Raw genomic sequence first — 13,840 nt, forward strand, 5'->3', positions numbered from 1 at the left:
TGCCCAGATGCCGTATGCTAAGGTATGGTTTTGTTTTTGCACCTTCGGTTGTTCGCGCTCAAGTGGCAGAAACAATGTAACTTCACCTACAGCCTCAAAATATTCATGCCATGCATAAAGCTGTGAGGTACCAGTACTGATGTAACATGCTAGAAGCAACCAAGCATAACGGCGGCCAACCGAGTGCTGACACAGGAAAATCTCACTTTGGCCAACATACCACGCTGTTCCGCGCACCTTGAACGAAGGCTGCCAAAACGCCAGCAAGTGGCAAAGCAATACCGCACGGTGACAATCATGACATAACACGCAAACACACTGTCACAAGAGCGACGTAAAATTGCACGAGCTTCCATGGGAGTTGAAGCGAAATTGCTGGGTCTCAAAAAATGTAACAGCCAAGAACACAACAGCAGAATCTTACTCTATCTGAAAACAGCAGACTCCTCAAACAGTGACTGAAGCTGAGATGGAGAGGGAAAGGTCACTTTGCTGACGCACAGGGATTTCAGCTGGTTATTAGAGACTGCCAGCACACTGTTATGCTGAAGGGAGAGAGTTAGTGGATGGAAACAAAGAAAAGCAGAACAAGCCAATGAAAAAAGCAAAAAATTGCTCCTTGGAGTGAACTTGGAGTGAAGCCATTATTTTGCAAGGGGACTAACATTCTGAACATGCTAAATTAACAAAGTTAAAAGATGTGTATTTTTTTCAAAGGGCAGGAAAAAAACAACAACAATATATACTGTGCAGTGTAAGTGGAGGCTGCTAAAATCATCACCCCTGTCTGATGGTAAGACAATAGTCCTCTATCCACGCATGCCAACAGCTAGCTACGAACCGCACCACCAGTTAAAGCAAAGCAGGAACCTTGGAGCAGGAACTGATAACTGGGCAAGCTGCTACCTGCAAACTGTGGAACCAAAATTTGCCCTCTCTTCCTTGCTGTGCAGCGGAACATATATATACGCATATATTTTTCATGTGGCCAAGTGTGCTGCAGTCTCCTTAAAACTTTCCTTCATTGTCAAAAAAGCTGACATTGAGTATGCATGGGGAGCATCCCTGGCATTTGTAAAAAGATGCCTGACCAAGGCAGTCACAGCCCATGACTGGATCCCATCTCTATGCATCATTGTATGCATGCCTCAGTTTTCCGAGAGCCTCCTGAAATTGTATGCAAAGATGCTAAATGCATGTAAATATACATGCATAGTCTTAAAAAATGTTAAAGAAGTGTACAAAAAAAAAAAAGATAAAAGTGCTGAATGGAGGCGATGCATGTGACACCCTACTAAATAGGAAAGTGACAACACCTCAGGCCTAACTAAGGTTGAACAACTCTTACATAGGGATTGTTCTCACCTCAACGTCCCAGGAATGGTTAGGATCTTATCTCCATCCAACGGGTACTTGACTTCCGGGGGAGGCGGAGGAGGGTCCTAAGGAAAGAAAAGAGTTAGCCAGAGCTGAAGCATAGCCACAGAGGTTATTTTTGTACTTCCAAAGGCTCAAGCACAAAGTCCTTGCAAAGTAATTCCAGCATCCCAACTGCACTAACAGAGAGGAACTGATACCTACCACTTTCTTTTTTGTAGTAGCATGCACATAATCGAACAAAACAAAAGAAAGAATCAAAGTTTGAAAAAAAAAAAAGAAAACGTCTCGAGAATGGCGTCACTCACTGGAATGATGTTTGCATTGTTAGCACGTGCAAATCCCCAGACTTGGAGCTTCTGTGCCCGCTCGTGGGTTGTCACGAAGCACGTGCGGACTGCCAAGACAAGTGAAAAAACAAAAACAAACCAAAAATAATTAAAAGCACTGCAATCTGTCATTTATTTTTTTTTATCCCTCTGAACAGATTAAGACAGAAGGAACCCTGGACAATCTACACACACGAACCAATAAACATGCCCCTTGCCATTCCTGTGTTCGTTCATATGGGCACAGTTCACGTCTCAATGTGAAATGGTATGCCTAATGCATTGTAAGAGGGTGCATGACGATGTCAAACCTTGACTTTCCACCAATGATCACAAACTGTGCTATTACTTCTCTTTAATCTTTCTTGCTTCACCTGGCTTTGACAGTATCAGCACACAGAGTAATGCCACATTCAGTTCAGTTTCCCCCCTCCCAAAAAAATTATGCTGTCCATTTGTTAAGAAACCTTACGTGAAAAACTTTCTTCACAGCTGCTTCAATTCACAGCGCGTTGCTTGCTACATGTATGCCATCTCGTTTCACGAGCAATTTTCTCTAGCAATAACTTGTCCGCCAAGTGGCCCCACCTCAGTAACGCACTAAATCTGCCTCTCTCACAAGATGTGTTGCCCTCTGGAGAGTGCATAGATTACTCTGCTACTCAGAACACTGGTTGAAAACAAACACATCAGAGAAATCTCTCTCTCTGTGAGGCCCAAACTGTGCATACACAAAGCAGCAAGGGCATGCCACCGTCCAACGCTTGCACCCGTGAGAATACCTGTGTGACCTGAAGATGAGCGTTAGGGACCTGCCAGTTTGTTTTCAAACAGCACAACGTGGGAGAAAGCAGAGAAGGGAATGGGACACGTTCATAATGTGGGCGTGCGAAACGTTTGGATTAACTTAGTCTAGCTGTCTCTGATGATAACGCAAAACATGCAACGCACGTGAGATAGCACTCGAGATGCATCCAGCAATGCAACAAGATAAGGTATTCCCACCTTTTATATCTTCCAGAACAGATTCTCTGATGGGATCTGTATGAAAAGAAAACAGAAATGGCAGGCACTCATACACAAAGCAATCAAAATGAATTCACTTTCAGGTCTTCACATTCGGAGCGTCAAATGAACTCCAGCAGCACAATCGTTGAATCTCATTTTGAGCTCGAATGAATTTTAAAATTTGTCCAACTTATGTGCTGCTTGAGTTAAAGACAGATTATTTAACGCATGTCATGTGGAAGGAATCAAACTGCTAGCTCAACAAAACCATAAGTAGCTACCTGCGACACTCTAGAAATGATTCTCATGCAAAAACGCTAGTGCTGCTTAAAAGCTGTCTTTTCCTAAACTACTGCAACCAGTTGCTACTAACCTCTGCTTAAAATTTTTTTTTTTCATACACTCCCGAAAAAATTGCGTGGGCTTTTAAGCCCTTGAATACGACCTCCTACCTACCTAGAACAAGAAACACGGTTGCAGAGCAAAGGGCATTAAGCAGATTACATCCCAAAACCTGCCCTTGGCTTCAGCCTCTCCAGAAGAATGCCTAGCACCATACTCCCTCTTTACTGCAAGCTCAGACAAAAGATCACAACACAAGCTGGGCTGCCAGGTCAACAGCCGCGTTATTCCTCAAAACAAGCTTTCTCACGCCGCGAAGAGACAATAAAAAAAGCACTAATGCACTGACAAGAAATCTTATTTAGAAGGTCATCACTAAATACAGCTCCTGCTCAGTGATGCTATGCTGAGTGTCAAAACACGAGGAAATCTAGTGCCACGAAAAAAGTGTGGTACTAAAGTGTGGTACTAGATGCAGATACCACTGTCAAAAGACTTCCCGATTATAGTCCACCCATTCCAAATTAGTGCCTCTATAGACTGAAGGTAATACAGCAGCTGGTGTAAAGAAGTGTGATTTGTTCACCAAGTGATCTCGCACGCACCAGTGAGAGTTGATAGTGGGTATTCACCCTCCGTGGATCCCCGCACTGTCGCCAGTTGCATCAGCTCGGATTCAATCCGCCTGGACACATTGCAAGGAAGGAAGAAAGAAGAAAAGAGATATCAAGCGAGACTAAGTAAAAAAAAAAAAACGAAAGCAACAGATGTGATGAAGGAAAAAAGCCCTGCTAGTTTAATCAAACAACAGTTCCACATGTCACCCGACTTCCCTTTACTATGCGGCAACTTTTTCCGGCGGTAGTGTGGATGCTACAAGGCAGAAACAAGCCCTCTCTTTCCCACGCAGTGAAAAGCAGCCCCCACTTTCAGTTAGCGTTACTTTTCTTTATAAACCATTGCACACTGTCAATATCCTGTATTTAAGGCATGTTTCAAACACAACAGTCAGTTTTAAACTTCGAAAATTAAAGACAAAAAGAAACGCTTTCTCGACTGCAATGAATTTACCCAATACGTCTATTGTTACAAAAAACTTCCAGAGATGGCGTCAGCTGCACCCAATAATACTTGCGAGCAGTACATCAGGTGGCCGGATGCACCATTGCGCTGCCAAGTAAATAATCGATGGAATGACAAAAGTACGGACTCTCCACTCCTGTATAGCCTTCCTTTCATTGCCGAGAAAAGCTGTCGTGAAGAGTAGGAATGCAGGCTTAGTACTGAGCCATTCGCTTCTCTGAAGCTCAAGCAGCGTCGTGCAGAGCAAATTAAATCAGATCTTGATATAGCAGCTTTGTTAGGAAAGGTGAACTTGTGCATGTTCAGCTTGTATGATAGCAGCACTGCTTAAAGGGACAGAACACTGGTCAAAATACGTCGTGAGATTATGGTGGAGATGAAAGGATCTTGTCTCATATAGTACAGATCGAGCACTACAATATCAAAAAAAAGAGGCTTTACAATTTTAATTTGCCATTGAAAATCACATAAAAACAACCAAGGCACTATCTAGCGGAGAAACCCTCGTACTTTCACTGCAGCCCTTCACGTGACTACATGTTAGCAAAATATCGCTGATCTTCGTAGCTGCACATTGTTCTTTTTTATTCTAGGAGTGCTTGCCATAATTTATTATATTTTGCGCTCTCTCCAGTGCATCCTTAAATAAAAACCACCCCTGCTTTCGTACCGCGAGAGGTATGCTTTCAGGTTTTGCCACTAGATGGCGCCACAGTGTTTACAGTTTCGTGAATGAAGCAATGACAGTGCCCACTAAAACTTTCGTCAACGAGGGTGTGCGTTATTGTGTCGTAACAGCATTGAGTGTGAAACTGAAAAGGACGTTACTCTACGCAAAAAAATATTGAATTAATGTCTGGCGAGTGAAATTTATATTTGTTTTCGGTACGTCTTTTTTGTTGACCACCAGTCGTCATTGCGGTCGCTGCTCATGGTTTCCAGCATCGGACTACATAAAAACGTGCGCATGTATTGATCGAATAATTCCCGGTAAAAAATTCCTACAGCGTTTCTAACAAAACCGTTATGGAATCGAACATTTTAGACATCAATCTCTCCACTGCGGCAAAAAAAAAAATCGAGACCTAAATTCTAATGTTCTGTCCCTTTAAGTACGAGTATTTTCCGTAAAAGTCAGTATCTGCCTAGGAACTCCACTTCTTCCACACTGGACCGCTCAAGCTCTCTATACAACTGTAATAAACTCTTTACAGACACGCTGTATGAGCATATTCTTCAGAGGACAAAAAAGCGAAGCCCCATGCAAAATAAAGTGAGCAAACAGTTTTGGAGTGCAAATGGTACCATGTAATCATTTACGAAATTCTGCATCACATCAGGAAGGGGGAAGAGAATTGGCAGTATGGCTTCCACTACCATTTCTTGGCTCAAATGGACAGCAAAAAGTACGAGCTCTTTGCGGAAACTTTTGCCTTTGTCGATGAGCCATGAGCCACCTCTCCTTTTCTGCCAACTTTAACAGCCATTAGTTTGCACTTAAAGAATGATTTTATGCCCAAGTCAGAGACATATTAATTGATTTCAGAGTACATAAGTCGCAACATGTGTGCTGCAACAAGACCAAAGTAATAGAAGGCCTTAGATATATATTGCTGTCTACATTGAATAAGCGTTCTGGCATTCCGCATTGTCCTAAATGTGGCCATGGGATTCAATTTCGCAGCCTCGTATTCGCCAGCCAAACACTGCAGTCACTGAGCCATCACGATGGCTGCATGAACAGACACCACAGTCAAACAAAACGTGCCAATACATATAATTCCTAATGTTTACAGTTACGATAAGTTAGAATAAAGCAGGCTGAGTCAAGCTCACCTGTGGATAGCCAGTCCTCCAAGTGGAATGGCCTGCCAGGCACTGAGGATGCAGACGCCTTCATAGATGTGCAGAGAGGGAAAAAGGCTAAGGACAATCTCAATGTCACCCAGAATTTTCTAAGAAACAACTAACGATAAAAAGGATCCTTGCTCTCATCACTGAGCAGCACAGTGAACATCTATACAGCAAATGAAAAAAATAAAAAATAAAAGAAAGCTCAATGTTGTCAAACAGTGAACACAGTACACGATGAGAGGCTCTAGTCCTCACTTATAAACAGCACCAATGTCTTGCACTTGTGAACAACAGGTTTTCAACATAGCTGTTGGCTTCGTCTTACAAAAACGAAGAACACTGAGAATGATATAAACATAAAAAGCACACAAGGAATGCGACATGGAAAAGAGGGTGAGAAGATGGACACAGTTCTAATTTTTTACGCATTCAACCATGTCATATACACTAGCCTTTATCGTAGAGTCTGTGACAAGGATATTGGCAGTGAGATGGACTCATAGTAGCCACAGTCCAGCACAAGTGCAGAGTTGATCCCAAGGGTGTACATGGCCATGAGATGCGACGGCACAAATACCACCGCAGGAACCTGCAGTGCATGTTTTTTTTGTATGCTTGTGAAAACAGCACAGAGAGAGGTGTACACAAGCAGGGGAAAGGGGCAGTGACCTCCCTTCCATTGCCCCATTTTTAGAGGGACCTGCACACACATCTGTAAACAAGAACTTTATTACTCGCACAATTAAAGCCATAGTAAACTTTACCATAATATTAGCTAGATTCTTACAGGAGACGAGGTAGGGATTAGTTGGTTATGCATATTGCATGAAATAGTGCAAGAGAGCACAGATAGAAGAGGATAGAGAGGCTGGCATCTGACTTCATTTGCAGAATTTTACAAGTATATATACATGGCTTGGACAGAAGGAAACAAGTGCAATGTGCATGCTGAGAATAAAACCTATCATTTTTTATGCCATGTGGAGGACACCACCTATTTATCTGATAATGCCAGGAGCAGGGTGCTAAGGCAACAGTTCCCAAGTCCCAAGATTCTTTTTGCTTCAATTATCTCCCTTTTGATACGGCCTTTGCTGCTTTATCTGCGAGTGCCGTATTTATAGAACAGAGGTTTGCAGTCTTTTTTTTTTTTTATGTTCCACTGTGCACTAGAGGCAGTGAAGTAGCAAGTTTCGGTCCTTGGAATTAGCTACATTATTATGTTCCTCAATCTATCAATCAGGCACTGACTGTCCTGTTTGCCCCACAAACAGCTTCTCACGCAATAGTAGAATCTTGTATACCACTCGCTCTGTGCAATCTACAAATCTGACGACAGGAAACTGTAAATGTCTGCAAACAAAGTCAGTTGCAAAGTCAACGCTGTGTTTGTTTCCTTTTATATTTGCGTCCTTGGTCCTCTGCACTGTTTCATCCAATATTAGCTAAAAAGACATTACCCCCCCCCCCCCCCCAAAACAAAAGAAATTTAGACGTGCATTAATGGGACTGCAAACCCACCTCAAAGTGTTCGAACAGCACCTGGGCAACCGTGTTGCGAAACAGCGTTGGACAGAGCACGGATTCAACAACAACCACTCGACGGTCCTTGGGGTTGACTGAGAGGTGCCTGAAGCAAAGGATACAAAAAACGCAGCGGCAAAGTGAACATCAATCTTTCAGATCCCGAACTAGAAAGTACAGGAAAGCCTCACATGACAAAGAGGATGTGCGATGTTAGCACTACAACATGCACGGGTCAAAATTTCCACGTCTAACATGAGTTGCAAGTGGATGACAGAAATGTTTAACAATGTGTTTGAAAATAAAAACCACAACTTGCTTATTTAGTGCTAGTCCTCTAAAACATCTTGTGCACACACGCTTTCGAGAGGCAGCACAAAGTTCAATTCATGACAACAAACCAATTTCCTCCAGATAAAAAAACCTGAACAGCAATTGCTGTTCAGGTTGAGTGTACAATGACATGATGAAACTGAGCAAATAAACACATTTAAACAGTGCATCAACAGCATTCTCTTCAGGGCACAGATGAAGCATTTGATGCTTCAACAACCTGCCAATCACTTCCTTGTTTCCTGGGGAAGAAGGCAGCTGGAGAGAGCAATGAGTCATTTTGGAGCCAACTCTTGTTGTGTTATCAGTGAACATGGTCTTATCGGGAACTGAACTCTGCAGGCCTCTTGAAATTGGAAACAGTGTGGGCAGCAGGGAGATAAAAGGATAAGCCTGTCAGCTACTTCCTTGTTTTTATAGCTGAAATGTGAGTGTAAGTTTTTTTATCTGGAGGAAATTGGTTTGTTGTCATGAATTGAACTTTGTGCTGCCTCTCGAAAGCGTGTGTGCACAAGATGTTTTTAGAGGACTAGCACTAAATAAGCAAGTTGTGTGCAATGGTGACAGCGAATGCAGTGTGTTACTATAATGTCAAACCTTCTTTCAAGGACATGCAATTTTGCAATTTTCTTTTCTATCACAACCGGTTCTAATTTCCTCAAAGGGGAACCCGAAGTACAATTCTTTCACAGTTCTGCCAAACATTGTACCTTTGTCCATTACTACTCTGCACCAGGTAGCCATCACTGTATGTCAGGGGTCTCAAACTAATATTGCTGCATGGGCCGCATTGAGAACATTGTATCCATCTTGGGCCAGTAGTTGGAAAATAGCAAAAATGAGAATAGCAACCCTAAATAGTAATAACATAAAATTAACCACAGCATCTCGTTCTCAAGCCACATACTCCCGTCCTCCATGAAAAAGAAGCAGTGCGTGCTCAACTCTGCCTTTTAAAAGCCGAATGGTCACCACATCAGGATGACTCGAAAGACAGCTACTAAATGGTTACAACGGTTAGTACTAAATACCAAAGTCAATTACCCTCAGAAGGAAACACAGAAAGTCATCCCTTTCATCTTTTTAAGTTGCACCTGTGTTAGAAGTAGGGACTGGACTTGTCTTTTTTTTTTTTTTTTTTTTTAATTAGGCATACTTTTTTTGTGTTTCTTGGTTTAAACCGCAAAGTCCAACCCCTAATTACAAGTCCATCCACAAGGTAAATAAACTAGGCAAGTTAGAATAACATGCACATATGAATGACATCCTCTTTCCACTGACAGCTAAGCTGCAGCTCCCTACTATAACATGAGGTTGGAAAAAAGACTGCGTTTGCCACAACTAGCCCCAGTCACTGCTCACAGCTCATGGTAAATTTCTAGACACACTTAAGATGGGCACAAGCTTTATGACAAGGGTCATAAGACTAAATTACAACTACACAATGAGTTAAACTAATCTTTTTAGAGCTTCTGCCCAGCACTATGCCAGACATATCCTTACCAAGCCAATAGGCACAAGCAAGACCTTTTGCTGCGAAAACAGATCAAAAAATGTATGAATGTAGCATGCTGTATGGCCTCACCAGAAGGCAAAGCTTTCCACCATTCCAGCTGTCGAAGCCACTTTCCTCAGCTAAAACAGCTCAACGAAACTAATCGCAGCATATTCCTGCTATCTGTAACCAAACACCTAAGAGTGTAGGAAACCACAATGGTTTTCAAACTCAGCTGAAACGATTAACAAATTTGGACTGCAGCTCCAATCAGCAGAGTTAATTGTAGTCCACTGCCACTGATAATAACACAACAATCCAAATATGACTAATACTACAAAAATTAAACTTCCAGCCATTATGGGGCCAGCCTACCCTATTCATAAGCTCTCACCGAGCATCTTCTCGAGCCCACCTCATGAACGCACACAATGGCATTGACCAGGATGGTTTGTGGCAAACAATACTCTCCAATTTGTACTAAGGCCTTCACAGAGGGCAGAATTTTCGTACGCTGTACCACTTCTCCTATTAACGAGCTGACAGGCTAGCAGATACTGAATTGCAAAAACAGCGCAAGGCACTAGGCCAAAGGGTGATACGAGAGATACGAGACATGCATAAGTCGCGAGACAACGGACAGACTGAAACTCATAAGCAACCCGTATGGATACATAACATGCACGACGTGCGAGATGTACGAGTAGCCCTTGGGTGCATTCCCATACCTTTCATGGCCCTCTTTGTCCCTGCGCCTTGTCGCATCTTTTCACAATGCAATATTTCCCATGTTGGAGTCAATAACTTTAAATACCGATGTGAACGCTATCTATTGAAGCACCTTTTTCTTAATTTGCATTTGATGTACTGTCTGCTCATACAGTACAATGTGTTGATTCGTACGGGTCAAAGTCATGAACTGAGTCGTTTAGGAGCGAGACATTAACCGGTCTTCCTTTTCCACTACCTCCAAAGTAGCCTCCACTGCAACTCACCTGAAGTACAGAGTGTAGAGGAACTCCTTGAGCATGGCAGTGAGATCCTCCTGGCCCCAGTAATTCCAGATTGGTTGCACCTGAGTAAAAATACTGATAAGCAAGACGTCGACAGGCATGAATTGCCACACGAAGTTACTTTGAGCTTGATAAACAATTTATAATTGAGTGTTTTTCTAACAACTCTGTTTTGTTTACAGCAGCAGTACGACAACTATGATGGCACAGAAAAATTTGCACAATGTTGGGATCACTACATGTAGGCGTGCATAAACTGCAATGATTCATTGCTGTCATTCTAGCTCTTAAGGCAGGCTGACATAACAGCTCAGGCGAACTGAAACGACAAAGCCACTAAATTATTACAGTTCTTTTGTGCCTCATACGAGTTAAATGCTGCCTCAACTTGTCTTTGACATCATAGCCACTATTCAGTGACTTGAGCCTAGAACTGAAACGAGAAAATAGGTCACAAGTTATTAAGATAATGGAGGCGAAATTCCATGTGGTGGTCTATGCATGCTGATACCTTATGATACCATAAAAAAAAGAAACATGCAAGGAAATATTTGGTGTCTCTACTCATTGCAATTAATGCAAGAAATTATAATTAAAATGCGGCCACTGCAGCAGGGTTCAAACCGGCTTCTTCTGGTTCAATAGCAGAGTGCCCTAACCAGCAAGCAGCTGTACACGTTAGACTCTGGCATCGTGAAGCATGTCTTGGAAGATTCTAAGTGCTCCATGTTTTTTACGGCAGGACAGACTGTTCTCGTGGCTTATTTGTCTGTGTCTGTCCATTATCGCAACACTGTTGTTAAAACCCTGAAATTTACCCTAGTATTCCCGCAATAAAGCTCAAAACTCATTCTATATAGTCAGTTCTCAACATTTGCACTATGGTGACTGTCACAAAAGAACTTTTTCCTTTGTTTCTTGTATGCTAGACCTTGACCAAAAGAGGCAGCTAAAGTATGCAGCACATCTGATAAGTGAAGACGACAGTGCTTCTACACATCAACCAGCAAAAAGCTATGATTTCTGCCATCTCTATGAAAACATACTTGATTCTAACCAAGTGCTGCGCAGCTGCGAACTGGTTGTGGATTACTCAACACAAGACGCCAGACAGGGAAATAATATGCAAGTTTAATTAAAGATGAAAGAATTGATATCAATCTTGTGGCTGTAGTGATGATACAGTAGTGATCATTCTATACAAAACAAAAAAATAACAAGATTATGCTGTTAGAACTGCCAGACTGTGGGTTGATGTACGTCGTGAATGAAGAATCAAGATTATTAGCTCTGTCACACGAACACTTCTGATCCTCATTGAACTCGATCTGCATTGAGGCTTTCAAGAAGGACTGAAGCATACGGTGGTAAACTGGGGTTTTCAATGAGCATTGAGAAATTTCTTTCGTGTGTGCTAGGTGACACGAAATGTTCTGCACACAGCCAAAGCACTGTGGTCTGTCGTCTGCCGCCAGTCGCAATGAGTCTCAAAAAAGAAACGCGAGATTGGGTAATGATTGCGCGATTTCAGCGTACACGGCAGCATTTCGCTTTTGGCGCCTCAGGTCACCTAATCTGTCTTCTCAGTAGTCGATGAGTGCAGCAGTTTCTCTTTCGCTCCACAGTTTCCGCGCCAACTTAGTCGAAGAGGATGTCATTTTTGCAAGCAGTGGACCATATACTGTTGTGATGACAAACTTAGCTCAATATAAACAAGCTTAACATTCCACGAATGTTCTAACAATGTTTTAAAAATGTTTATCATGCCTTTTAATACATTTATATGTTATTATTTGCCGTTCGGTTGCATCCATTTGTTTTCAAATTTTAGAGCTTGCTGGTGACGAGGGTGTCGACTACTGCTTTCGAGTGTGCTTGAAATCTCAAGAGCGATTGAGAAAACAGCTTGAAGTCAAGTAGGCTCGAGCTTGATTTCACTTGAAAGTTGCCGTGTGACAACCTCGATCTGCATTGAGTTGAATACAGATCGAGTTCAATGAGGATTGAAAGTGTTCATGTGACAGGGGTATAAGAAACAAGCCCTCACCTGATTGCTCTGAGGCATGGGAACACAGCTCGGTATGATCCATCTAGGGCTCTGCTCGCGGGCAAAGCCGCACCTGGAAGACAAGTTTCGCAAGAGCAATATATCAATAAAGCGAATATCGGCGATTAAACTGCCGATGCTCCTGCATATGTGCGAAGCAACCCATACTTCAGTGACATTATTTCTGAGCATTTTTCTTAGTCCGCAAGTGACTTTCAAGTAGCTTGATACAGCCAAGCTTTCTCTGTCTGGGCATCTAGTGGCAATTATTTGACATATGTGCATGGTGCGCTCGACTGATGCCTTGATGCAATTATCAGACTCTGTTACTGTTGAAACAGCGTTGCATACAGAAAATGAGCAGAAAAGAAAACGCCAAGCAAAGAACAGAAACTTGCCTCCCTTCTCAACTGGATGCATTCTAGCCAGAGTAGCGATCAGTGTGCAATTGCATTTTTCTTAACTTAATGTTATTTTGCAATGCATTCTGGACAGATTGAAATTACAGGCCACAACAGAAGAATGCAAGAGAAACGAAAAAGTAGATCGCAGTTTAAACATGGAGGAGAGCACGAGCACTGGCGTTCACACGCCACGCACACTTCAAGCAGAAAACTTTCAGCACAAATCAGTGCGAAAGCCTTCCCGTACAATAGAAAGAACCGCACTCCTTGCACAGATGGACCACTTCAAGCGGCGCAAATTTATTTCGTTCTTTTTCGGTACGGGGCGCAGTGTTGGAACGCCCATCTCAAGGCAGTCGTCACTCACTTGGTGTAGGCGCGTCCGAAATCGAACACCACAGAGTTCTTCTCGGCCACCATGCCTATTCCTTCGTAGATCGGCATATTCACTTGGCAGTCACTTAAAATATGACACTACGAACAGCGGGTTATATGACAACAAAGGGAAACATCACCGCTCGCACCCAATTCACGCCCAAAAGAGAGAACCCACCGACAAGGAAGCTGACATGTTTCTACCTTTACACACGTGTAGACATATGATTGCATCTAGCTGCCAACTAGAGCTCTAATCATGCTCTATGCATATCTGAACAATAGTGGTAAGCTAGTCAGAACGCCCTAACGGCGCTGCACAAAACTATTTTGTCGTCTGCTAGGAGAAAATTTTCTGAGCTTCTTAATTTTCCGATCCCTACGCCGAACCCTTTGTTTAACAGATCACTTCGGTAAAATGACGGAATGTTTAACCCAAGTAACGAGGTCGTACAAATAACGAACAGAACGCCGCCGGGACAATAAATGAAGCAAATGAATGTAGTAAAATAACAGGTGTGTGTGCGTGTTCCGCACAAATGGCTGCTGGTTTATTGTAAAGGCAGTCGCGAATGAACTCTCAATGGCATCAGAGTCGCAGAAACTGAAACAGCTTAAAGCTGTCCTGGCGAAAAGGGCTAAATCTGATTCGGTAA

At 42.6% G+C, this 13,840-nt stretch overlaps 1 protein-coding gene across 1 annotated transcript in view; it reads right to left on the reverse strand.

Annotated features, from left to right (window-relative positions):
• Positions 1-13,430, reverse strand: part of Arp10 (Actin-related protein 10) — a 22,396-nt gene extending 8,966 nt beyond the window's left edge. The window contains exons 1-10 of the mRNA XM_084582926.1: positions 13,177-13,430; positions 12,406-12,478; positions 10,341-10,420; positions 7,515-7,623; positions 6,473-6,582; positions 5,976-6,041; positions 3,662-3,741; positions 2,712-2,747; positions 1,686-1,774; positions 1,366-1,442 (exon numbers count right to left, since the gene is read on the reverse strand). Of these exons, the coding sequence (XP_084439052.1) occupies positions 1,366-1,442; positions 1,686-1,774; positions 2,712-2,747; positions 3,662-3,741; positions 5,976-6,041; positions 6,473-6,582; positions 7,515-7,623; positions 10,341-10,420; positions 12,406-12,478; positions 13,177-13,253 (797 nt within the window). The 5' untranslated portion in view covers positions 13,254-13,430. The remainder of the gene's footprint in view (positions 1-1,365; positions 1,443-1,685; positions 1,775-2,711; positions 2,748-3,661; positions 3,742-5,975; positions 6,042-6,472; positions 6,583-7,514; positions 7,624-10,340; positions 10,421-12,405; positions 12,479-13,176) is intronic.
• Positions 13,431-13,840: the final 410 nt, after the last annotated feature.

This window comes from Amblyomma maculatum, chromosome 10 (genome assembly GCF_055883805.1).
Source record: "Amblyomma maculatum isolate TAMU_Amacu chromosome 10, ASM5588380v1, whole genome shotgun sequence".
NCBI classification, from domain to species: Eukaryota; Metazoa; Arthropoda; class Arachnida; order Ixodida; family Ixodidae; genus Amblyomma; species Amblyomma maculatum.